The sequence below is a fragment of the Hyperolius riggenbachi genome, chromosome 7, assembly GCF_040937935.1.
Source record: "Hyperolius riggenbachi isolate aHypRig1 chromosome 7, aHypRig1.pri, whole genome shotgun sequence".
Taxonomy (NCBI): domain Eukaryota; kingdom Metazoa; phylum Chordata; class Amphibia; order Anura; family Hyperoliidae; genus Hyperolius; species Hyperolius riggenbachi.
In genome coordinates this window covers 236,897,878-236,922,739 of record NC_090652.1, presented here as the reverse complement: position 1 = coordinate 236,922,739, position 24,862 = coordinate 236,897,878, and the positions used below count along the sequence as shown (strand labels likewise).

Genomic DNA, 24,862 nt, shown 5'->3' with positions numbered 1-24,862 from the left:
ACTGAACCAGATAGGGACTCCACAACTACCTCTGAACTGGACAGAGACTCATCTAATACACTGGATTGGAGCTCATGAGGGGCTGCAGAACAAGTCAGTATTGCAGCAGCCCCCACTGGACTAGGCAAAACTGAGGAATTCCCTGGACAGGAAGGGGACTCTGGAACCTCTGCCACAGCGGCCAGAGAACCAGAATCTTTCAGGATACAGGGCTGGGTTTCAGGAACACTCATCAGACCGGACTGAAATTCTGAGATTTCTATTACCCTTTCCAGAGAATCAGAATCATCCATGTTACAGGGCAAGACTTCTGAAACATTCAGAGGACAGGGCTGAAGTTCCCTAGCTACTATAATATCAGAGAGGGACTCAGCATTATTAGCTAAATCAGACTGTGTACAGGGCAAGGTATCAACAACACTTGCTGACAAAGACAATGTCTCAATGGCTTCTGCTTCACTGGGCAGAGATTCATCAAGTTTTATTAGAGCAGACTGTAATTCCAAAACAGCTGCTAAACAAGTGAATATTACTACAACACCCACTGAAGTAAGCAGTGCCTCAGACTCCTCTACTAGAGGGTCTGAAGTATCCAAAGTACTGGGTGAAGCATAAGACTCTGCGACCACAGCTTCACTGGACAGGATCACTGAACAGTCCATATTGCAGGGCAAAACCATGGAAGCACCTGCTGGACAGCATAATGATTCTGTGACCTGAGTTTCATTGGAGAGATCTACTGCACAATTCATGGTACAGGGCAAATTTACTGGAACATTTTCTGAACACGGTAATAATTCTGCGATTTCGGATTCACATAGCAGACGCTCTGAGCTATTCACGAACCTAGAGCGAGGTGTAGAATCAGGAAGATCAAGACACAATGTTTGCGCATCTGAATCACCATTCAATTGTAAAATTGGAAGATTCAGATGCTGGGGTTCTGAGGTTTCTGGACAGGATTGCTGGGACTCGGAAACTGATGTAGTGCATCTATTGGCATCTGCTGGATCAGACAAGAGTTGAACTTTATTAACACAGGTAATTTCTGCAGAAGTGTTTGCAGAGGCAGGCAAGATTTTTCTGGTGTCTCTTTCACTGAACAAAGACTCATGAGTACTGGCTAGGCTAGACTCAGAAGTCAGCAGGACCTCTGGATTCTCTGCTGAGAAATTTGTGCAGGGCAAGGTTAAGAAAGTATCAGTGGCTTCTGTTTTACTGGGAAGTAACACTGAGTTATCCATGGTACAGGGTGGAGTTACAGGAACATTCACAAGACAAGGCAGGGACTCAGGAACTGGAGAAGTGGGACAGTCTCCAATTGACAGTGTGTCTTCCCTGGTATCAACTGATTGAATCGCATAAAAATCGTCCAAAATCATTTTCCACACATCGATTAATGGAGCCACAAAGTCATACCCACACACACCAGTTTTTATTAGGTTATAGGCAGACTTAATGCATGCATTCAATACTAATTCACTTTTTGCACTGTAAAATTGACAAAATGAACTTGAATCATTCTTCAATTCACAGACCAGGGCTTCCATCTCTCCTTTCTCAAATGGAGGATCCCATGCATACTTAAAGGGAAGGTTCAAGCAAAAAAAAAAAATGAGTTTTACTTACCTGGGGCTTCTACCAGCCCCATGTAGCCATCCTGTGCCCTTGTAGTCACTCACTGCTGCTCCAGTCCCCCGCTGGCAGCTTTCTGACCTCGGAGGTCAGGGCCACATTGCATACATTTTTACGCATTCCAGCTAGTGCAGGAACAAATATTTACGCGTTGCACCACTAACGAGTAAAAATGTATGCGTTAATGTTCCTGCACTAGCGGGAATGTGTAAAAATGTACGCAATTCGGCCCTGACCTCCGAGGTCAGAAAGCTCCCAGCGGGGGACTGGAGCAGCAGTGAGTGACTACGAGGGCACAGGATGGCTGCATGGGGCTGGTAGAAGCCCCAGGTAAGTGAAACTCATTTTTTTTTTTTTGCTTGGACCTTCCCTTTAACAGGCTGATCACAGTTTGCAAATGTGGTTGTGGCAGAAACATGTATTGGGTTAATTAGCAGGCGATTGGCAGATTTCTTATTCCTAAGGATCTCCAATACCTGTAGCAAGTGTTGGACTGTAGTGTATGCAAATGTTCCTTGCTGCACGAATAGATTGATCTGTTCAATACTCTGTAATATATCCTCATAATCATACTCAGATAATTCTTTTAAACAAAAATCTTTATTTTCCCTAGCCAGTGATGAAAGTTCATTAGTAGTTTCATAAGTCCATTTAACTCCCCTGAAAGACAATTGCATTTCATTATCTGTTAATGGCAGAATCTCATTACAGGTCTGATGCGCTAAAGATAACGATTCTGCTGATTGGACACGTTTCTTAGAACGTTTGCTTTTTGCCTTAGACCCTGCTGCCTTTGGTGATTTATTCAAAGCTGCAGGAGAATTATCAGTAACATTCTCTGCTTGCTGATCATTTTTGCAAGCAATTGAAGGAGCAGCTGATTGGCCTGCTGCCAGGAGTTCATTAAGAGGAAAAGGCAATGGATCTATGCGCAACCAATTGTGAATTACAAAAGCTATAAATTGCAAAGGACTTTGTCTAAACTGAGTGTGATCTAAGACATCGATTGCCCAATCAAAAAGCTTGCCCTTAAAAAGAGCGCAAACGATCCAATCAGACCAGGTAGAAATTGCAGAAGCCCGAAAGTCGGGATTGGCCAGAACTTTAACCAATTCTGATATAAATTTGTCTGTAACTTCAGGACTAAGCTTTTCAAATGTTTTAAAGGAGCAGGACCCCTGACAAACAGTGTCATAATTTCTGGAAATTCCCCCCACAATGGGGATTGGTAATGGGGCTATCATAATGTCAGGCTTGGAGGTGTATTCTCCACGGTCAGCACGCGATGCATAAGCTGATGTGAAGGGGGTACACACACCAGCACAAGGAATCAGGATATCCCCAGTTTAGTGGAGGAGAGGACTGACTCCAATAGGAGATTGTGGCGCACAGAGCCGGTGCAGATCCGAACAGCCACAAACAATACTTTCGTGATAACGTCTCAGCGCAAGGTAGCGCTGAGCGCATAAACCAGAACTGAGGAGATCAGGACAGGTAGACAGAATGAACGCTTGCTAGCCAGCCGCTACTTAGCGACAGCAAGCGTCCACAACAAGACAGACTGGAATGAGGCAGCCAATGCGTTGCAGCGATGGCGTGCCTCACAAAGACAGGACAGGATAGTCAGGAAATAGCAGGATCAAGATAGATGAACGTAACACAGATAAATATACAATAAGTATGTTTTCCTAGCGTATTACAATTACAGCTATCAATGAAACTATTTGTAACGTCTGACTAACATATGTATATATCGGCAATGAACCGATATATGACATAAGCAGGAACACTGACTAGGACTGGAGCAATACAGGGAACAGGACTCAGAAGGATTCACTATCTCTTCGCAGAGATGAACGCAATCCACAAACGGTAACAGGACAGGATTACTAACTCAGCACGGGTGATCACGATACGCGCAAACTACCAAAACGTGCTGGAAAGCTGACTAACTGAACACAGGATATAAACAGTTCGTGTACGTATATATATCAGCGACACTGATGTATCAACGTAACACGAATACAAGGAAAATAATAAACGTGCTGGTATGCATATATATTGGCAATGAACCAATATATAATGCAAGACCAGCAAAGTATCTTTAGAACAAGAAACACGATCCGGGACTAAAGCAACAGCAAGACAAGCTTAACTGAAGCTATGATAGCCCAAGGAGCCCTGCAGGAAGCAGATCTTTATACTGAGGTCATCCAATGGGAGCAGACATGCAGATTCCCACACAGGTGAATGGTAATTATTCAATCCTGAGCTGGCCAGCATTGCAGAGCCACTGCAGATAGAGTCAGCAACTAGTTTGAGTGCAAACCAAACTATGCAAGCAAATGCATGTAATGACATCAAAAACTGCTTGTCTTCAGTCAAACTGCAGCCAACAATACATGCTGCAGACATGATCATAACAGAGACTTTTTGAGTGTGATTCTTTTGAGGGTGTCTGCTTTCCTTGGTGAAGCGCCTATCTGTCCTGCTGCACTTTACCTATTGTAGAGTGACCAGACGTCCCGGATTGCCCGGGACGCGTCCCGGATTCGGGGTCCGCTGTCCCAGGCAGCATGAGGTCCCGGGAAACGTCCCGCTTTCAGCAGCGGGACCGCCGGGACGTCCCGGCCTCGGGACTCTGGCCACTCTATACTCATGGACTGGCAGCGGCGTCTATAGACACCGTGCCAGTTCATTGCCCGCAGCCCCGCTCCAGCCTAACTGTCTTCCGGTGTTCCGACACCGGCAGGCGAGCAGGGCTACGGCAAGATGGCTGCCGGATCCCTGTACTGGAGACTATTTGTGTCTCCAGTACAGGGCTTCGGGCGCCATCTTGCCGTAGCCCTGTCAGCGCGGGAGAGAAGATCAGCAGCAAGATGGTCCCGGGAGCAGCGCGCCAGAGGCCGGAGACTTCTGCCAGGTGAGTAAATGCTTTCTTTTCCAGGTGAAATGTTTGCCCGCATTGCGTTTTTTTTCCAGGTGAAATGTTTGCCCGCATTGCGTTTCTTTTCCAGGTGAAATGTTTGCCCGCATTGCGTTTTTTTTCCAGGTGAAATGTTTGCCCGCATTGCGTTTCTTTTCTGTTGAAATGTTTGCCCGCATTGCGTTTCTTTTCCAGGTGAAATGTTTGCCCGCATTGCGTTTCTTTTCTGGTGAAATGTTTGCCCGCATTGCGTTTCTTTTCTGGTGAAATGTTTGCCCGCATTGCATTTCTTTTCTGGTGAAATGTTTGCCCGCATTGCGTTTATTTTCTGGTGAAATGTTTGCCCGCATTACGTTTATTTTCTGGTTAAATGTTTGCTTGCATTGCATTAATTTTCTGGTGAAATGTTTGCCCGCATTGCGTTTCTTTTCTGGTGAAATGTTTGCCCGCATTGCGTTTATTTTGTACTGACATGTTTGCCCGCATTGCGTTTATTTTGTACTGACATGTTTGCCCGCATTGTGTTTATTTTCTGGTGAAATGTTTGCCCGCATTGCGTTTATTTTCTGGTGAAATGTTTGCCCGCATTGCGTTAATTTTCTGGTTAAATGTTTGCCCGCATTGCATTTATTTTGTACTGACATGTTGCCCGCATTGCGCTTATTTTGTACTGACATGTTTGCCCGCATTGCGTTTATTTTGTACTGACATGTTTGCCCGCATTGCGTTTATTTTGTACTGACATGTTTGCCCGCATTGCGTTTATTTTGTACTGACATGTTGCCCGCATTGCATTTATTTTATACTGACATGTTGCCCGCATTGCATTTATTTTGTGCTGACATCTTGCCCACTGCGTTTATTTTCTGGTGTCCGGGGTAACTGTTACTGCATTTATTATTTAATGGTCATAGATGGCTATGTTTGCTGCTTTGTGGTTACGGTATACTATTAGCATCACACAGTTTCTGCACACCCATGATGCAAAGTCTCGTTTGTCTTATGCCACGCTGTTACGTTAGCTCCGCCCATACAATGTCATGACCACGCCCATTTTTCACCAGTCTTCGTTGCTGCGCGCTCCTCAGTCCTGCCCACTTTTCGCCGCGGCGCGCCGCCCCCCCCTACCCCGTCCCAGGTTGGACCCACAAAAATCTGGTCACTCTACCTATTGCCAATTGATTTTACCTTTTTACAGGTATTTTTTTTTTTTTTTTTTTTAGCTTTCTTGGCCCCTGTTGCATGCAACAGAGGTCCCGGGTAAGCAAGGCTATTAGCCCCATGCACGGAAAAAGCGTGAGTGCCCTAAAGCACCCCCACAAAACGTGCATGAGTAGCCACAGGCCCCACAATGCTGCAGGGCCCTTCCGGTTGTTCCCCGAAGGGAACCTTCCCCCTTTGCCTTCGGCTCAGGGGGTGGCATCCTCCAACACCCGAGGGGTTGGAGGATCCTGGGGTCCTCCAAGGAGGACCCCTACTGCGCCCAGTGGTTACCCAAAGGGCCTGGCCATGTGGCATCCGTGTCCACATGGTCTGGGTGGCTCCCCCGAGGGGGAGCCGGGTGGGAACCGAAGTCCCCGGTGCCAGCAAGCTGGCCCCGACCTTGCGGCCGGAGTGATAAAAATTCCGCACTCTCCCTAGCCAAAAGGCCGGGGAGCTGCGTTAGTTGGCGATGCATATGGGCAGTACAGACCAAAGCACCCTACTTCCGCCTGAGATCTGCCACATCTCAGGTTTTTTCAGGTGCACCTGGAGCGCCACTTCCAGGGGCAGTACGCCTAAGCAAAGCCCTCAGCCATTCAGCCTCGACCATGGTATAGATCCATTCAATCAACCCCTGGGAATTACGACCAGGAAGGACACCCTGCCACAGTGCCATCCCTCCAGGTCCCCCCAAAAATTTCAAGAACAGATACTACACTTGATCTTAGCCAAAAGTACTACACTTGATCTTAGCCAAAAGGCCGAGAAGCGATTTAGCTGCCTGGATACTATTTTAGTAGTAGGGCTTACAATTTGAACATCCACAAAAATCCTAAAATTGTGCTAGGGCTTATCTTAGGGAAATCAGGGTATCTGCTGTGCAAATTTTACTCCTATCCCCATAAACACATGTGAAATTAGTTCTTTATTCCTCTCCCATACACCTCCTGTGCAACCTTCTTAGATGATCCTGTACCTGTACAAACATTACTTCTCTTCCTTTATCTCTCTGTGCAAGTTCTGCCCCTCTTCCCATCTCCCTTCTATGCAAATTCTATCAACTATCTCTCCTGTGCAAATCCTACTTCCTAGCAACGTATCCGCAAGTCGCTGTTCACTATGAAAAGTTTCCCCCACCCGCCCGGCAGCACAGTCAGCCGCAGCCAATCCACCCTCGCCAAGCCACAGAGCCAGCCCACGACCCACAATCCTCTCCTGCAGGACGGGGTATCACCGGGGAATCTGTACAGCATCATAGGCAGGATCGCCACTCTGATGTGCACTGTTTCCGGTGTTCCTTCTCAGCTACTGCAGTACCGGCTGGCAGACGAGATAGAAGGTTCCGCACGCATACACGGTAATGAGCTGCACTGCTTCTCGCATTTCCTGTGTCTGTAATTGCCAATAATCCATCCATGGGATTAGTAAAAAGGACAAAAACTGCCACTCTCTATAGTTATATTGCCATTTACTAATTTATGGGCGATGTAGTGCTTATAGTAGCATTTATTACAGGGTAAACCAGTGACTGAGGCATAAGTTATGGAACATCTTGTGGGGCTGTTGTAAACTATTGTGAAATGGGCTATGATTACTTGGGGGCTCATGCTCTAATATGGTGTCATATATATATATATATATATTGCTGATGGCAGGTCTGCTCTGAAGATAAACATATTTAAAGGGTTTTTGCTTGGAAACTGTTATGTACATGAAATTACTTGTACTGTAGTTTAATCAGAGGAAGTGATTACAAAATAGAGTTAAAAGAAGCGCTTATTGGTTTTTATTATTCTCAGATACCTGAGGTGAAGTCATTTGTACAAACAGAGGGAGCAGGCATTTTTGGGCAGCAGTCCTCATGTCCATTAGTCCTCTTCATTCTCTCCTAAATTAGCCTGTAAGTTGTGCACTACTGTGCAAGTGATGGCCCTGCAGCGGGCATCCTTGATTGCGCTCCCGTCGCACATGGGCACTACATAACAACTCGTGTGCATGCGCAGGGTGCTCCTGGCTACGAAAGAATGAACAAGGACATGCTCCACCGGGCCATCACTTTCACTGTAGTGTGCAATCTGGCATGATTTACATGGGGGGAGGAGGGGTAGTGGTGGTTACTGAATAATGTGTAAGTAGATCTGTTAGCACAAGTTGTGTTATTATATAATGGCAAAAAGCCACTCCAACGCACTCACACTTGCGTTGGAGTGGCAAACGGATCCTTGAAAACGGATCTGATCACAGTTGATCAGATCCATTTTAGTTTCAAAAACTTTTATTGGGCACCTAGGTGCCATGGGAGCAAGAGGTACATTACAGCAAAACATTGTTAATCTGTATTAGCCCAACATGGGCAACAGAGATCAAGAGGTACACAACGTATGGAATTACAATTACGTTCTAAATAATTCAACAGCGGAGAACATAGGAAAAGAAAAAATAGAAAGTAAGTTTAACAGGAACACGAAAATGACATAGAAAACATGGCACGGTCAGTTCTTTGGTATAATTGGTTGTAGAAGGGGGTCTACAGAGCTTGTGTATGGTATGGGGGTCCAAGATTACTTTTTTGGTGGGCCTTCGCGATTGGTGCAATAGCCGGTTAGATTTATGTTTGAATTATCTATGGTCAGTTAGAGGGGGAAGCGAGGTCCAGTTGCACTTGGGCTCCTTTAGAGAGTTTGTTAGTGGCCCAGGGGTCCCAGACTTTTTGAAATTGGGGCATTCTATCATTGATGATAGCATTGATACGTTCACATATCATTATGGAATTTACATTATGAACTATTTGTAGGTAAGAGAGATGTGGCGAGAGCCAGTTAGCTGCAATATGCGTTTTAGCAGCGTTTGCTATAAATTGTATAAGTTTATGCTGGGCATAAGGTATTGTCTTTGGTTTATGTCCTAGAAGGAATATTTTGGGGTCCAAAGTGATAGATGTTGGAAGTATACTATTAATAAGGTGACGTAATCTTCCCCAAAGGCGAGATGCTTTGGGGCATGAAAACCAGACATGATATATTGTGCCCGGGACCTCGCATCCCCTAAAGCAAAGTGAACTTTTTGTAGGATCTATTTGATGAAGTCTGTGGGGGACCAGATATGTACGGTGTAGTAGTCGTAAAGATACTTCCATATGTGTTGTTTGCAGACTACCCCTAGATAGGGTTTCTAGGCACTGGGTCCACTCCTCATCTTTGAGTTGTGAGTGGAGATCATTTTCCCATTGTTTTTGGTATTGATGTACATGATTCACTGGTGGAGAGTTGAGGATCGAGTATCAGATCCATTTTAACACTGTTTCCACTTCGCTTCTTACATTCCGTTTCCCCACAGACCCCCACCCCCAAAGTGTATTTTTCTATTAAGAACGGCCCATTTCTTTACTGGTGTCAAGAAACGTTCTGTTTCCTCATTGCCCCCAATGCAGCGCTTCAGCTTCCGTTCCGCTGGGCTCAGCGGTGTGGAAAATTTTTGCTGCAGGAAACTTGCGGTCCGTTCAGTGGATCGTGCGGAATGGATCCTTTTGAATGGGCAGATGTGAACGGATCCATAGGTTAACACTGGATCCATTCGCATACGTTCGCGGATAGGAACAAATCCTAACGGAAGGGGTTTTTTTTAACGCCAGTGTGGACCGGGACTTAGGTTAAATTTTTTTTCTCTCATATATTTATAGGGTAAACACGGAAAGAAGTCAGCAAGAGAGAAGCCGTCACCATGCACATCAGCTACAAGCCGGCCACAGTATAACGTGTTGATGCTCCCCACGGACTTTTAGCATTTTACCTTCTCGGCATCTCTCAGCAGGATGGAACCTTCATGCACACAAAACTGCATTTTCCAGAGAATTTTCAAGAGATTTTTAGTCTGTTTGCTGCTGCTGTCTCTGGCAGTGCTCATCTGTACAGAGCAGGACTACTATGGCTTACTTGGTGTGTCAAGAGCATCTTCTAGTAGAGAAATTCGACAGGCTTTCAAGAAGTTAGCTCTGAAATTGCATCCTGACAAGAATATAGTAAGTATAGCATGTATTAAAGTGGAGCTGAACTCTTACACAGCACATAATGAAAAGTCTTTATTCCACATATAGTTGCTAAAGAAATTCACTAGTCTGTAGTCTGTGTTTGTCTGCCCATACAGCAAACACTAAAGGGGCCCATACACTCAGCCGATTTTCTGGCCGATCGATCAAAATCGGTTGACCGATTGGTGGCCGATATCAATCGATCTTGCAGGGTGGAAAATCTAGGTCGATCTGTTGAGATTGCTTATCATTTTGCATTGGCCCTAATGGAAATCTGATGGCAAAAAAATGCCATCAGATCGATTTTCAATAGATTTCGAACTGAAATCTATTGGAATTCTAATCCTAGTAAAAAATGTTCCTAAACGCATCAGATAGATAAGAAAATCTATCTGATGATCTATCTGCTGCTAATCTAACAAGTGTATGGCCACCTTTTTTTTTAACCATTTCAGTGCTCCCTGCAAAAGTTGAACAACGTAAGTTAAAACTTCAGGCTTTTTTTAGGATTTCCCTAAATTGTAATAAAGAAAAAACATTTCATGAAGTTTATCATGCTGTGGCTCTTCTTTTAGCGTAAAGAAGAAGTTCTGAACTTAGTTTCACTGTACTAGAATGGCTTAATGGGAACCTGTATACAAATCATGTGACAAAATGAAATGGTGTGTACACACATGCAATTTTGATTGGCCAATTTTACCAAATACAAGAATCTGAACGGAGGCGCCAACAAGGATAAAAACATTTAAAAACCGTCTTGGTGGACTTACCTCCCTCGCAGATTAACAGACTGAAAACGTTACTTTAATTCAAAATAACATTTATTACATGCTCCACAATGCAACGCGTTTCGCAGGCCACAATCCTGCTTCATCAGGCAAATAATGGAGAAAACAAGTAGTCTGTGTAGCAGCCAAGCGCCTCTGCTGAATCAAAATGTCAAATTCCCTACTATTAAATTATTTTCATATGTTGTGTTGGTGCTTTATATTTCACTAAACGTATGCTCTATAAATTGATATGTTCTGATGGATGGATGGATGTTCTGATGGTTCTTTCTATGATGTCCATGCTTGTGTGCTCATCACATTAATATATTTGTTAAAGTTAGCAGATGGAGATAGACATACCGTAAATAAGTATACCGTATAAAGATGTTTTTAGTTAACCTCCTTGCCGGTCTAAAAAATCCGGCAAGGAGGCAGCGCCGCACTTTTTTTTTTTTTTTTTTTTTTTTTTAAATCATGTAGCGAGCCCAGGGCTCGCTACATGATAGCCGCTGAGCGGCGGCATCCCCCCACCCACTCCGATCGCCTTTGGCGATCAGAGTATGCAGGAAATCCCGTTGAGAACGGGATCTCCTGCAGGGCTTCCCCGGTCGCCATGGCGACGGGGCGGGATGACATCACCGACGTCATGGACGTCACAGGGAATCCCGATCCGCCCCTCAACGCTGCCTGGCACTGATTGGCCAGGCAGCGCAGGGGTCTGGGGCGGGGGGGGGAGCGGCGCGGCGGATCGGCGGCGAGCGGCGGCGATCGGAAGTTACAAGCAGCTAGCAAAGTGCTAGCTGCTTGTAACAAAAAAAAATATGCAAATCGGCCCAGCGGGGCCTGAGAAATCCTCTTGCGCAGGTTACCCCGAGCTGAGCTCGGGATAACCGGCAAGGAGGTTAAAGGAAACATCCAATCTAAAAAAACAAACAAACTCCACTTACCTGGGGCTTCCTCCAGCCCTGGCAGTTGTTCTGTGCCCTCGCCGCAGCTCCAGTGGCTCCTGGTGTCCTTCGCTGCAGAAGCCGGGTCGGCTTCCTGTGGGCTCCACGGCACGGGTCACGTGGTCCGGCCGACGTCATCAGGATTGTTCTGCGCCTGCGCAGTATAATCCTGATGACGTCGGCTGGACCACGTGACCCGCGCGGTGGAGCGTTGAAGAAGCCGACCCAGCGAGGTCGGCTTCTGCAGCGGGGAAGACCGGGAGCCACCGAAGCTGCGGCGAGGGCACAGAACGACTGCCAGGGGGCTGGACAAAGCCTCAGGTAAGTGGAGTTTGTTTTTGTTTGTTTTTCTGCTTGGACCTTCACTTTAATATCTGCTTCAGATTCCACCTACCAGATAACACAAATAAAATAAACATATATTCACCAAACTATTAGCAGATATGCTTTATGAAAATAAGGCTCTTATGTGTTTAGCAATTTTGGTGGATTTATTGGAATTATTAGGGTCATTTTATGCTGGAAGCTCCACTTTTGGCTGCACTTAAGTCTTCTGACAGAAGGTCTCATGTTCAAAAACTTTCTGTTGCAATGAAGAATTCATAGGGCCTGATTCACAAAGCGGTGCAAAGTGTTTGCACGCCTGTGTAAAGCCCTTTATCACACCTAAACTCAGTTTAGGCGTGATGAAAAGAAACTCGTGCAAAATCGTGCGGCGCACGTCGCAGTGCGCGCGATGCGCCCATTAAACCCTATGGGCTTTGCGCGCGATCAGCAGCACCAAGCGGTGATAACTCTGCTAGTGCAAAGGTTATCACGCCTAAAGTCTTTTAGGCGTGATAACTGGGTTATCACCGCTTTGTGAATCAGGCCCAGTGTGTTTTGTGGCAGTGAGCTACCCACATCCTCATGCTCCATCCCAAATTTTCTACAACTATGAAATGCTATCTCTGGTTGCCAAACAAGTAGTAAGTCTCTGTGGCAGAGAACCCTGTCTTTGCCTCATCTGCCTCAGAAGTCCTGATCTTCCACTAGGTGTTTAAAAGCAAACCTTCATCTCACTTTGTAGTTCCTGGACAATAGATCTTTCCTGTTGGCACACATTCCATGTAGATCTAGTTTGTGTAGATTCTTCTTCTAGTCTAATTGCAGACTTTTTACATACCGTAAGTGGTAGCAAGAGTGACTTGTGATGAAATTTGTGTGTTCCTAGACACTTATTTCAAAAAATTTTAATTCTCTTTTTAGGGTGAATGTGCCGAAATAGCCTAAATCCTAAGTAGGATATATTGTATAATCCCTTCCTAGGCTCATAGAATTCTATCATTTTCTTTCTGAAGGCCTTAAAGGGAACCTGAAGTGAGAAGTATATGGAGGCTGTCATTTATTTCCTTTTAAACAATACCAGTTGCCTGGCAGTCCTGCTAATCTATTTGGCTTCTGTAGTGTCTGAATCACTCGAGAAAGATGCATGCAGCTAATCTTGTCAGATCTCACAATAATGTCAGAAACCTCTTATCTCCATATGCTTGTTCAGTCTATGGCTAATAGTATTAGAGGCAGAGGATCAGCAGAATAGCCAGGCAACTAGTATTGTTTAAAAGGGAATAAATATGGCAGCCTCCATATTGCTCTCATTACAGTTGTCCTTTAACCTCCTGAGCGGTATGGACGAGCTCAGCTCGTCCATCACCGCCGGAGGCTGCCGCTCAGGCCCTGCTGGGCCGATTTTTATCAAATAAAGTGCAGCACACGCAGCCGGCACTTTGCCAGCCGCGTGTGCTGCCTGATCGCCGCCGCTCTGCGGCGATTCGCCGCGAGCAGCGGCGAAAGAGGGCCCCCCTAGCCGCCTGAGCCCTGCGCAGCCGGAACAAAAAGTTCCGGCCAGCGCTAAGGGCTGGATCGGAGGCGGCTGACGTCAGGACGTCGGCTGACGTCCATGACGTCACTCCGCTCGTCGCCATGGCGACGATCTAAGCAAAACAAGGAAGGCCGCTCATTGCGGCCTTCCTTGTTTATTATGGGCGCCGGAGGCGATCGGAAGAACGCCTCCGGAGCGCCCTCTAGTGGGCTTTCATGCAGCCAACTTTCAGTTGGCTGCATGAAATAGTTTTTTTTTAATTAAAAAAAAACCCTCCCGCAGCCTCCCTGGCGATCTCAATAGAACGCCGGGGAGGTTAAAAGGACTGAAGTGAGAGACGTATGGAGACTGCCGTATTTATTTCCTTTAATACAATGCAGATTCGCTGGCTGCCCTGCTGATCCTCTGCCTCTAAAGGTGGCCATTCATCGAGCAATTTTGGTGGCCGATTGACCAATAGACTGATCTCTTTCTCTGAGAATCTGATTGGAGAGATATCTGTTGACTGCCATGGTGCACTTGCAATTATTCTTTACCTCTCATGCCATCCCCAAGTATCCACACTGTACCGCCTCACTGAGGCCCCACCTGGTTGCTGGCATTCTAGCATGTGAGGTGTATGTATGCAGGGGCGTAACTAGAAGTCTTCGGGTCCCCCTGCAAGAATTTGAGCAGGGCCCCCCCCATACCCTGGGACCCGCTCCTGGCCGTTTTAGGGGGGCAGGAGGGGTCGCAGCATGAGGGGAGAGCTTGGTAGTGGGGAGGGGGGATGGTCCCCCCCCTTACCTCGGACTCTCCCCTCTGCGCTTCCCTCCTGCATCTATGTAAGTGCTAGCGGCGGCAGCAGCAGCTATAATTACCTCCATTCACCACCGGAGGTCGCCGATTTCCAATTAATTTCACAATTATAGCTGCTGCTGCCGCCGCTAACACTTACATAGATGCAGGAGGGGAGCGCAGAGGGGAGACCCTGAGGTGAGGGGGGCGACTGCAAGACACCCCCCCCCCCAAGGCCCCCCCACCCCCGCCGACCTGCTGCCAAGCTCTCCCCTCATGCTGCGATCCCTCCTGCCCCCCAAAACGACCATGAGCGGCCCAGCGGCCGCTTCCCCTATTGTTACGCCAGTGCATCTATGCCATCACACACATACCCCTCATGCAATACACCGGTAGTCACAGACTATGCAGTGCATTACGGCATAATGCGCATGTTAGCAGTGCCTCTAAAGCAGGGGTGTCAAACTCAAATACAAAGTGGGCCGAAATTGTACACTGGGACCTAGTCGGGGGCCAACCTCAATGTCTTGTGGCCTCCTGCCTCAGTTATAAAGTTCCCAGGTGTCTAATGACCCCCTTCCTCCCCTATACAGTTCCCTGGTGTCTAGAGGCACCCACCCTTCCCTATTTATTATGTATCTATTTAAGTATTTAATAGCGCCAGCATATTACGCAGCGCTGTACAGAGTATATAGTCTTGTCACTAACTGACCCTCAGAGGGCTCACAATCTAGTCCCTACCGGAGTCATATGTCTGTATGTATCATGTAGCGCATGTATCATAGTCCAGGGCCAATTTTAGGGGGAATTAACTTATCTGCATGTTTTTGGGATGTGGGAGGAAACTGGAGGGCCCAGAGGAAACCCACGCAGACACAGGAGAACATACAAACTCCTTGCAGATGTTGACCTGGCTGGGGCTCGAACCGGGGACCCAGCTATGAGAGGCAAGAGCGCTAACCACTACGCCACCTTAGTGCCCATATACAGTTCCCTGGTGTCTAGAGGCCCCACCCTCTCCTATACAGTTTCCTAGTGTTTGGTGCTTTCCCCTTCCCTCCTCTATACGGCTTCCCTGGGGATTTAGAGCTTCATCTCCACTATAGCTCCCCTGGTGGTCTAGAGTGGGCCAAACAATGCAATGTGGGGAAACTACTTGAGGGCCAAATTTAATAGCTCTGAGGGCCAGATTTGGCCCGTGGGACGGAGTTTGGCATGTATGCTCTAAAGCAGGAGTCAGGAACCTTATTGGCTGAGAGAGCCATAAATGCCACATTTTTTAAAATGTAATTCCATGAGAGCCATACAATATGTTTCAAACTGGGACAGTAGGGCTCACGTCCCTGTTGCCATTGTGATGTGTATACAGTTGATCCTCCAGGCAGCGGAAGTGTCAGACACGTCTGCAGCTTCTCTTGGATTTCAGCAACATCAGCAATTTCCCCGAGAACCAGACAGGAGAAATACCGACTAACAGCTTGTACGATTAGCTAGGTGATTTGGGGGTTCATTCACTTCTTAGGACGAGATCCCCGTACTTTGGCCGAATAGGCTGTCTGTCAAGTGATAGACAGCCTATTGGGCCTATCAAAGTGCGGGAATCCCATTCTACAAAGTCACTGGAGCTGACAGGGTCCAGAGTGGGACAACTGAAGCAGCTGTTCGTTTTGGGGGGAGCGCAAGTAAGTTAGTAGTGCATGCTACAGCAGTAGTGTGCCTACTTTGAAAATTTTACTTGTGCTGCCACACTAAGCTGTGCTGCTTGAGCAACATTGCTTTGTGAATCAACTCCTACTGATTTGTATGTGAGCCAGATGTAGCCATCAAAAGAGCCATATCTGTCTCCCGATCCATAGGTTCCCTACCCCTGCTCTAAAGCATACTTTTCATTGACTGTATCATAGTTTCCAACTGTCCGTCTTTTGCAGTGACAGTCCCTCTTTGGGAACCAAATCCCTCTATCCCTCTTTCTTCCTTATTTGTCTCTCTTTCAAGACTGATTTTTTTTTTCCACTGAAATGTGTTTAAAGGACTCTAAACTTTAGTCACATCAATCAAGTTTATATATTTCTTCAGAATCAGAATCATTTTTATTTCGCCAAGCACGACTGGGTCGTGCCCGGAATTGGACTTGGCATACAGGGCTGAGAAAAACACGAAACACAGTGTAAATGTTAAACAAAACACAATACAATACAAATACAGTTTCGAACACAATTGCGCTACTTTCTTATTTTCCAATGTTAAAATGATAAAGAGGACCAGTGTGGTTTAAATAATAAAACTAAATCCTTTGTGCCTGAATTCTTTGGGATATGCTTGGTGAGGGGTGTGGTAAGGGAGTGGTTAGAGGTGTGGCAGGGGCATGTCTTAAAGTGTTCCTCTTTCTTATCTCTTAAAGTTGGGAGGTATGCTATATCCTGCGCATAATGTGCGAGTCAGATTTACCTCTCCGTTACATTGCTATTTTTACAAGGTATGCAATGCAGCTTCCCACTGTGAACTTAGCCTAAGGCGCCCTCTACACTTATAGATTTTCTTTAACGAAAAAAACTCCCCTGGGGGGTACTCGCCTCGGGTGGGGGAAGCCTCCGGATCCTATTGAGGCTTCCCACGTCCTCCTCTGTCCCACGGCGGTGGCGAAAATCCTCCCGGAGCGGCAGCAATGTAAATATTTACCTCCGTGGCTCCAGCGCAGGCGCAGTATCCGCTCTCTGCACGGAGATAGGCGAAAATAGCCGATCTCCATCGGGCCGCTTTACTGCTCAGGCGCAAGTCACCTGCGCAGTAGAGCGGACCCTATCTCCATCAGAAGAGCCGAAACAGCTCCCCTGCTGGAGCCAGAAAAGGCTTCTACCAGCCCCATGCAGCCATCCTGTGCCCTCATAGTCACTCACTGTTGCTCTGGTCCCTCCCGTCAGCTAGTTTAGTTTTTGCCGACCTCGGGTTTGGCGGGCCGCACTGGGTACATTTTTACGCATTCCCGCTGGTGCAGGAACATTAAGGCTGGTTTCACAGTGGGACGTTACAGGCGCACGTTAGAGCAGCCTGTAGCGCACCCCACCGCACAACAATGAAAAATCAATGGGCTGTTCACAGTGCCCACGTTGCGTTACTTAGTAACGCTGCGCCATTAGACAACGTACTGCATGCAGTACTTTATAAGCGGCAGAGCCGCGTTAGACTGCTTGCACATGCTCAGTAATGTTGGGGAGGAGCGGATAGCGGCCAGGCACATGGCTAATTAATATTCACTGCACTCAGTGACGTGCAGTGTTTACTTCCTGGAGCGGCCGCTCTGTGCGGCGATTGGCCGGGCGGGACCACGTGATGCCGCATGCGTCCAAGAGTACGCATCACGGACGCCAGAGTGAGCTGCACAACGCGGCTCACTCTGACGTCCACATTAGAGAGCACCAGGCGTTGCGTTAGGGGCACGTTATGCGACCATAACGTCCCCTAAAACGCGACGTCCTACTGTGAAACCAGCCTTACACATACATTTTTACGCGGTAGTGGTTTAGCGTGTACATTTTTACGCATTGAACCACTAACGTGTAAAAATGTATGTGTTACTGTTCCTGCATCAGCGGGAATGCGTAAAAATGATAACTCCTTTATAGAGGAGCTGTTAGGTATAGGGTCTCAGAGAAAAAAAACACATATATCAGTAGCTAAATATTGGCTCTATTTACATTACATATGCATTTCACTGTCCACGTTTGGATTTCACAGAAGTTTTATATAGTATTTGCAGAGAATGATGCTCCTGACAGCTCATGGCAGGTTCCATGTTTGTCAGTCTCCTATGAAGCCAATTGTGATGTCATATCCTCCCTGCTTCCTGATGATTCGACTCACAAAAAAGATCCTAATGGACAACACTACTGTGCAGTGAATATTAATTAGCCATGTGGCTAGGAACAATAGCGGACTCATGCAGTATACTCTAACCCAGTGGTTCCCAACCTTTTCCGGCCCGGGGAACACTTTCTGACCATATTTTTCTCCGGGGAACGGCGGGGGGCGCGCGGGTGTTTGCGCGACCTAGTGGACAGTGCCGTGTGTAGCAGGCTATGGGGGGGGGGGCTGGGGTGCGGCTGCATAGCTAGCATAGTTGCCCCAGTATAGGGAGTTTAGTTGCCCCAGTATGGTTAGTATAGTTACCCCAGTATAGCTAGTATAGTCCCAGTATGGATAGGTAGTGCCCCAGTATAGGTAGGTAGTGCCCGGTATAGCTACTATAGTGCCCAGATAGCTAGTATAGTGCCCAGATAGCTAGTATGGTGCCCAGTATAGCTAGTATAGTGCCCAGCATAGCTAGCATAGTGCCCAGTATAGGTAGGTAGTGCCCCAGTATAGCTAGTATAGTTGCCCCCAGTGTAGCTAGTTTAGTTGCCCCCAGTGTAGCTAGTTTAGTTGCCCCCAGTATAGCTAGTTTAATTGCCCCCAGTATAGCTAGTTTAATTGCCCCCAGTGTAGCTAGTTTAGTTGCCCCCAGTGTAGCTAGTTTAGTTGCCCCCAGTGTAGCTAGTTTAGTTGCCCCCAGTGTAGCTAGTTTAGTTGCCCCCAGTGTAGCTAGTTTAATTGCCCCCAGTATAGCTAGTTTAATTGCCCCAGTATAGCTAGTTTAGTTGCCCCCAGTATAACTAGTTTAGTTGCCCCCAGTATAGCTAGTACAGTTGCCCCCAGTATAGATGCCCAGGAGGGGGGAAGTAGCGCTAGAAGGAGGGGCAGTGGAGGCAGCGGTGGGGAGGGGGGAAATATCCCCCCCCTCCCTCACCTGGGACCCCTCCTTCTGCCTCTCTCCCCCTCCATTTATCGGTGGCAAGTGCGGGGCGGCTCGGCGGCGGGGAGACATGCGCAGACTTACCACTTCTGCGTTCCAAGCGCCGGCAGCGTCATGTCGTCAGATCTCCGCCTTCAATGCCGCCCACTGTGCTTCCTGATTAGCGGAAGCACAGTGGGCGGCATTGAAGGCGGAGATCTGACGACATGACGCTGCCGGCGCTTGGAACGCGGAAGTGGTGAGTAATTCTCCGCGTGCCTCCCCGCCGCCGACCCCGCACTTGCCACCCATAAATGGAGGGGGAGAGAGGCAGAAGGAGGGGTCCCAGGTGAGGGAGGGGGGGGATATTTCCCCCCTCCCCCCCCTCCCCACCGCTGCCTCCACTGCCCCTCCTTCTAGCGCTGCTTTCCCCCTCCTGCGTTCTACATACAGTAGGAACGCACGGCACACCAGGCAACATGCCGCGGCACACTAGTGTGCCGCGGCACAGCGGTTGGGAAACGCTGCTCTAACCGAACATGTGCTCTGTGATTTTTCAGTGCTGTGAGTTTAGGCTGCTGTTAGAAGCTGCTGTAACATGAGCCTGTAACTTCTCACTGTGAAAACAGCCTTAGGGCGTGATAGGGAAATTAAGGGGATGACCCAAGGTAGTGCAGTGGGGAGAAGAGACAGCCCCAGAATGCTTTGCAGTATCTGTTATGCGTCCTGCCGGCCTCCTTACCAGCTTGGGAATAACAGCCTTGCTGTTCAGCACACATCACAGTAAGAGAGATTTTTAACTTCAGTATTGCCTTTTTGGCTTCCTTCTAAACTGTTTAACACAGGAGAATAGAGGTTTAAATTAGCTTTTGCAGCCTGACAGTTACTCTTTAAGTGCTTTAGAAAGCACGATTAATGGAAATTCCAATGCATTTGCAGGAATTCATCAACAAGTATGTGTTGCGAATCCGCAATGAACCACAACACATGGATGGGAACATCAGACAGCACTTCTGATGTCCCTGCAGATTGCGTTACATCCCATTGCTGAAATCGCAGTAAGGCCTGGAACCCACTAGAGCGTTTTTTTGAGCATTTGGGAAGCGCTTGAAATCCCTAGTGATTTCCCTAAACACTGCCAATGTAAATTGATGGGACAGATTCCACTACAGCGATTACAATTAAGCAAATCGCAGAACAGGCAGCATTTTGGGAGCGTTTCCATCCTAATGCATTGTATACGAGCAGGGAAATCGCTTGCAAAACGCTATCACAAATCGCTAGCGATTGCAAGTGAGTTCCAGGCCTTAGAGCTTAGAGGCCTAAAGGTTTTGAATTGCGGCCACAAGGGTGCATCAGGATGGGACCAGTGAAGTTTTTTTGCTTTTATCAAAATTTTTATTAAGTCGAATATATGTATAAATGATATATAATCAACGCAGAATCCAAAAACAGAAGACAAGTCTTCAACAAAGAATGAGAGCAGGCAAATGTCCACCACAGTAAATATCGGGGTCACGGCACAGCTCTGTAATCATGGATACCCAGAAAAAGGAAAGAGGCTTACCAGCTGGTGACAACCCACATTATGAGGTTGTATCAACGATTTGGTAGGACATCAGGAAGCAACAGTCTGTCCAGGATCCACCCATTCAGCAATGATTCATCTCACGAATGGATATCAGTAAACATAAAGAGCAAACAAACGGCAACTCTAAAGGTGGCCATACACTGGTCGATTTGCCATCAGATCGACCAACAGATAGATCCTTCTCTGATCGAATCTGATCAGAGAGGGATCGTATGGCTGCCTTTACTGCAAACAGATTGTGAATCGATTTCAGGTAGAAACCGATCACAATGTGTGGAGCTGCCGCCTGCATACATTACCTGATCCAGCTGGTGTGAGTCCCCCGGTCTCCGCTGTCTTCTTCTCCGCGCTCGACTCCAGCTACACTGAACTTCCTGTCCGGGGAAGTTTAAACAGTAGAGGGCGCTCTACTGTTTAAACTTCCTGCTGGGACAGGAAGAAGTGAAGCCTGCCGGACTCGGAGCCCAGCGGAGAAGGAGCAGCGGGGACACACGACGGCGGAACAGGTAATGTATTGCCGTTGTATTGCGTCGGTCGTTGGGCATTCGAACGCCGCTATCGACGCACTCCCGACCCGCCGGCGATCGAGCGAAATCTTCCGCACGGACAGGAACGTCGGGAATCGACGGACGATTGATTTTGGTTGGAAATCGATCGTTCTGTCAACGTTTGCGCAAAGATTTCACAGCAGATTCGATCACAGTGATCGAATCTGCTGTATATCGGCGGGAAAATCGTTAGGTGTATGGGCCCTATGCTCAGCCATGTTTTGATTGAATAAAAGAGCTTTAATACGAGTTTTCTGGAGTGGTGCCGGTCCTACTTGTGGATGCATTGTTGTGGGTCTCTATGGGCACTGAGACCTTGACCGAGGTACACTCAAAATTTTACAGATTTTTGGTGCTTCTCCTAAAACATTGCTTACTGATTCAGACACTACTGCCGCCAAAGAGATCAGCAGGACTGCCAGGCAACTGTTATTGTTTAAACGGAAATAAATATGGCATCCTCCATATACCTCTCGGGTTAAGTTTCCCTTTTAATAAAAAAAAGAACATTACATCTGATTTAATACATTTGCTGCACTGCTCTGGTTAATTTTGTTGAGGTCATGTATTTGGCTTTGTAATCATGTTACACCCATCTGTAAATGTGTTCGTTTGTGAGCTATGCTCACATTTTGCTCTTATTACTGTACTTTCTCTTGTGAGTCTTTGCTGTTACTGGTATACACCATGCATTGGTGTATGGCCCCAAAAGGAGGCATGTTTTTCTGTTTAATAATTTTTCTGTGTAGCTTTAACACAAAACTGAGGCCTGGTGCAAACCAAGCGTTTTTTGAAGCGATCCGCAAACCGCTTCCGCCTTGGAAAACGCTTGGCTAATGTATTTCAATGGCCCGGTGCACAGTGCGGTTTGCAGTTTTTAGCAAACCGCAAACGTGGGTCCTGCAGCACTTTTGCGGTTTGCAGAAGCGTTTCTGCCTCAATGTAAAGTCTAGAAAAAACGCAAACCGCTCTGGAAAACGCTACATCAGAGCGGTTTTCCAGGCATTTTGATACAGAAGCTGTTCCGTAACAGCTTTAACTGTAACAATATTTGTAATCTGCTACACAAAAACGCTAGGCATGTTTAGAAAACATCTCTAAACATACCAAGAATCGCTCTGAAATCTGCTCCAAAAACCTCTAGCGTTTTGAGGATCTGCTAGCGGTTTTGGTGTGCACTGGGCCTTACTCACAGGAACAAATAGTTTAGTGCATGATTTAGATGCTAAGAGGGCATTAAAAATAATGTAATGAGGTGGGGGGAGGTGGGTACGGAGTCCTTGCATAGCACTAGGTAAAATTCTGTAGCAGACACCAGGGACATAACTTTTTTTTCTGGCAGAGCCTGGGCCCCTTCCCCTCCCAAACACAAGCTCCCCGAACATCTCTCCTATTCCCCCCCCCCCCCCCCCCCCTTCCCTGCGATCATGCAGAGCAAAGGCAGCTGGAGCTTATACTTTACCTAATTCCGGTAGGAATGGTTTTTTTCACTGCTCCGTTTAGCCGCGACGTGAAGCCTATTGGTTTTCCTGACACTGCATGTCATGTGATAGGAAGTTGCAAGCTAACAGGCTGCAAGGCGTGGCTACATAGAGTAGTGAAAAGGTATTGGGTAAAGTACAGTATATGCTCCGCTACCACTGCTCTGCATGGTCTCGGACGTGCCGGGTGGGGACAAGATTCTTTCAGGGGCTATTACACCAGTGGCAGCACAGTACTGACCAGACTGTTTTAAATGGAGAATGAAGGCTGAGGAAAGGGTGTCCTGTATGAATTACATTAGGGGCTAGCTGAGGATATTCCAATGTAGCAGACATTCATAATCAACCCCCCCCCCCCCCCTTTTTTTAACATACTTTTTGAAGCACACCATAAAGCGCAAGTAAGTGAACCCCTCCAGGCCCTGTCCACTTGTTCAGTACTGATATGATGCTGAGGTGTGTTGTTTGGGAGAATCTGGGTGTCCAGGATATCATGAATTTGAATGCTAGTTTATACACTGTATGCTTGTAGATGGCATACTCCATTTAAACTTCTATGATGACAACTATTTCCAGGTCAAAGACCAGTTTAGGAACCTCCAAACCTTCAATTTTAAAAGAAACATTTTGTTCATTTTTTTTTCTTTTCGCAAACAAAATTTGCGGTACTTTTAAAAAGTGTAAAGTAAAGACACTCTTTATATTGATATATTGTGCAAACCATTTGGGCAGTTTGTGACTTTATTACGTAGGTTTTTGTCTTTCCATTTGCTCATGGTCTGTTCTATATGGGGTTTCTTTTCTAGAATGATCCTGATGCACATGACAAATTTTTAAAAATAAACCGTGCCTATGAAGTTTTAAAAGATGAGGATCTCCGAAAGAAATACGATAAATATGGAGAAAAGGGACTTGAAGATCAACAGCAAGGAGGCCGATATGAGAGCTGGAGTTATTATCGATATGACTTTGGTATGTGCTCCATCTTCATTTTTACTGGAATCTGCATATATTGTGCTTAGTGAAAGCCTTCATATTGAACTAACAGGTGATTGTGAATGGTGCTGCATACAAGGTACCTGAAGTGACATCTGAAATAAACATGAATGTAAAAACCAAACATTTTTTTTGTGAACTAAAAGTAAAAGACTAGTTGATTACAGTAAAGGGCTATATTGAATGTTTAAAGCGTTAGTGCAATAGAAAGCTAATGGCAGTGATCTCACTGCCGTGATTGCCAGCGATCGTGAGCGTTTTCACAATTAAGGGCAATCGCAAAACGTGTTACCTGCAGCATTTTGCTGCGATTCTCGAGCGATCGCGGTACAGTGATTGTACAAATGCTGATCGTCAAGAATCACAGAAGTGTACAGTGATTTTTACCATGTTAATTGCGGTAAAATCACCCACACAAAACTTGCGCTTTTAAGAGCCCTTAGTCTGCATCTTTCTGTCTGATAATCTGACTTGTCAAATTGTTTATGGAGTGATTACAGGCACAACAAGGAGAGGAACGGACAATACACAGTCGAGGTATGTGTGAAGATGAGCAGGACAACCAGGCAACTGGTATTGTTTAAAGGGAAATAAATATTGCAGCCTTCATATCCCTTTCACTTCAGGTTCCTTTTTAATGGAAAGTGTATCCCTGTTTTCTGTTTAAAGTCTCACAGGACTTCAAAGGCAGTGAGGCCAGAAGAGGTAAATGAAATATGTATTCTTGTGCTTGGTGAGCCAGCGCATATACAGTATGGCATCTCCACAGTGCCACTTGCACAAGGGTGCAGTGCCTGCTTTGGAAGTGCATGAAACATAAGTGGCCAAAAACAAAGCAAAGGCCATGGCTTGTTGTATGTGTGACTGCGTGTGGTAAGGAAAAATGCTTTTAGTGTGTATCGTTAGAAAGAGTTCCTGTTTCCTCATGTGGAGAATATAGTGTGTTGGAACACAAAGCATCCAGTCTCATTTTACCTTTTATCAGATTAGAGTAGGCTGACTGAAGGAATATGATTGGTTTCCTGCCCTTTGCAGTTATCTGGTTTCATTAGAAGCATTCTTTTACATTTCAAATGTTTATCATATAACATGAGCTGTGGCTGTTTCCCAAATGAAAGTGTAAAAGTTGTTTCTATTAATTTTCACTCTGTTTGGAAAGCTGTCTTTAATGTCTTTCACTCCAGGATGTCCTTGTCCAGGTGACTAACTTTTCAGGTCACTTTGTATGGTTACAGTTGATTGAGCAGTGGCGTTTTGCCACGCTTCTAAAGCCCTGAAGATGTGCTGAGCTCATACGTACAGAGCTTGCTGCATAGTTTTTTTTCTTACTGA

General features: G+C 46.5%; 1 protein-coding gene and 1 pseudogene across 1 annotated transcript in view; one reads left to right on the top strand and one right to left on the bottom strand.

Moving 5' to 3' along the window:
• Positions 1–6,380: 6,380 nt before the first annotated feature.
• On the bottom strand, positions 6,381–6,537 carry LOC137526276 (U2 spliceosomal RNA; annotated as a pseudogene).
• A 391-nt stretch (positions 6,538–6,928) lies between these two features.
• The window catches only part of DNAJC10 (DnaJ heat shock protein family (Hsp40) member C10), a 107,963-nt gene continuing 90,029 nt past the window's right edge, over positions 6,929–24,862 (top strand). The window contains exons 1-3 of the mRNA XM_068245414.1: positions 6,929–7,121; positions 9,444–9,782; positions 23,341–23,506. Coding sequence (XP_068101515.1) covers positions 9,576–9,782; positions 23,341–23,506 — 373 coding nt within the window. The 5' untranslated portion in view covers positions 6,929–7,121; positions 9,444–9,575. The remainder of the gene's footprint in view (positions 7,122–9,443; positions 9,783–23,340; positions 23,507–24,862) is intronic.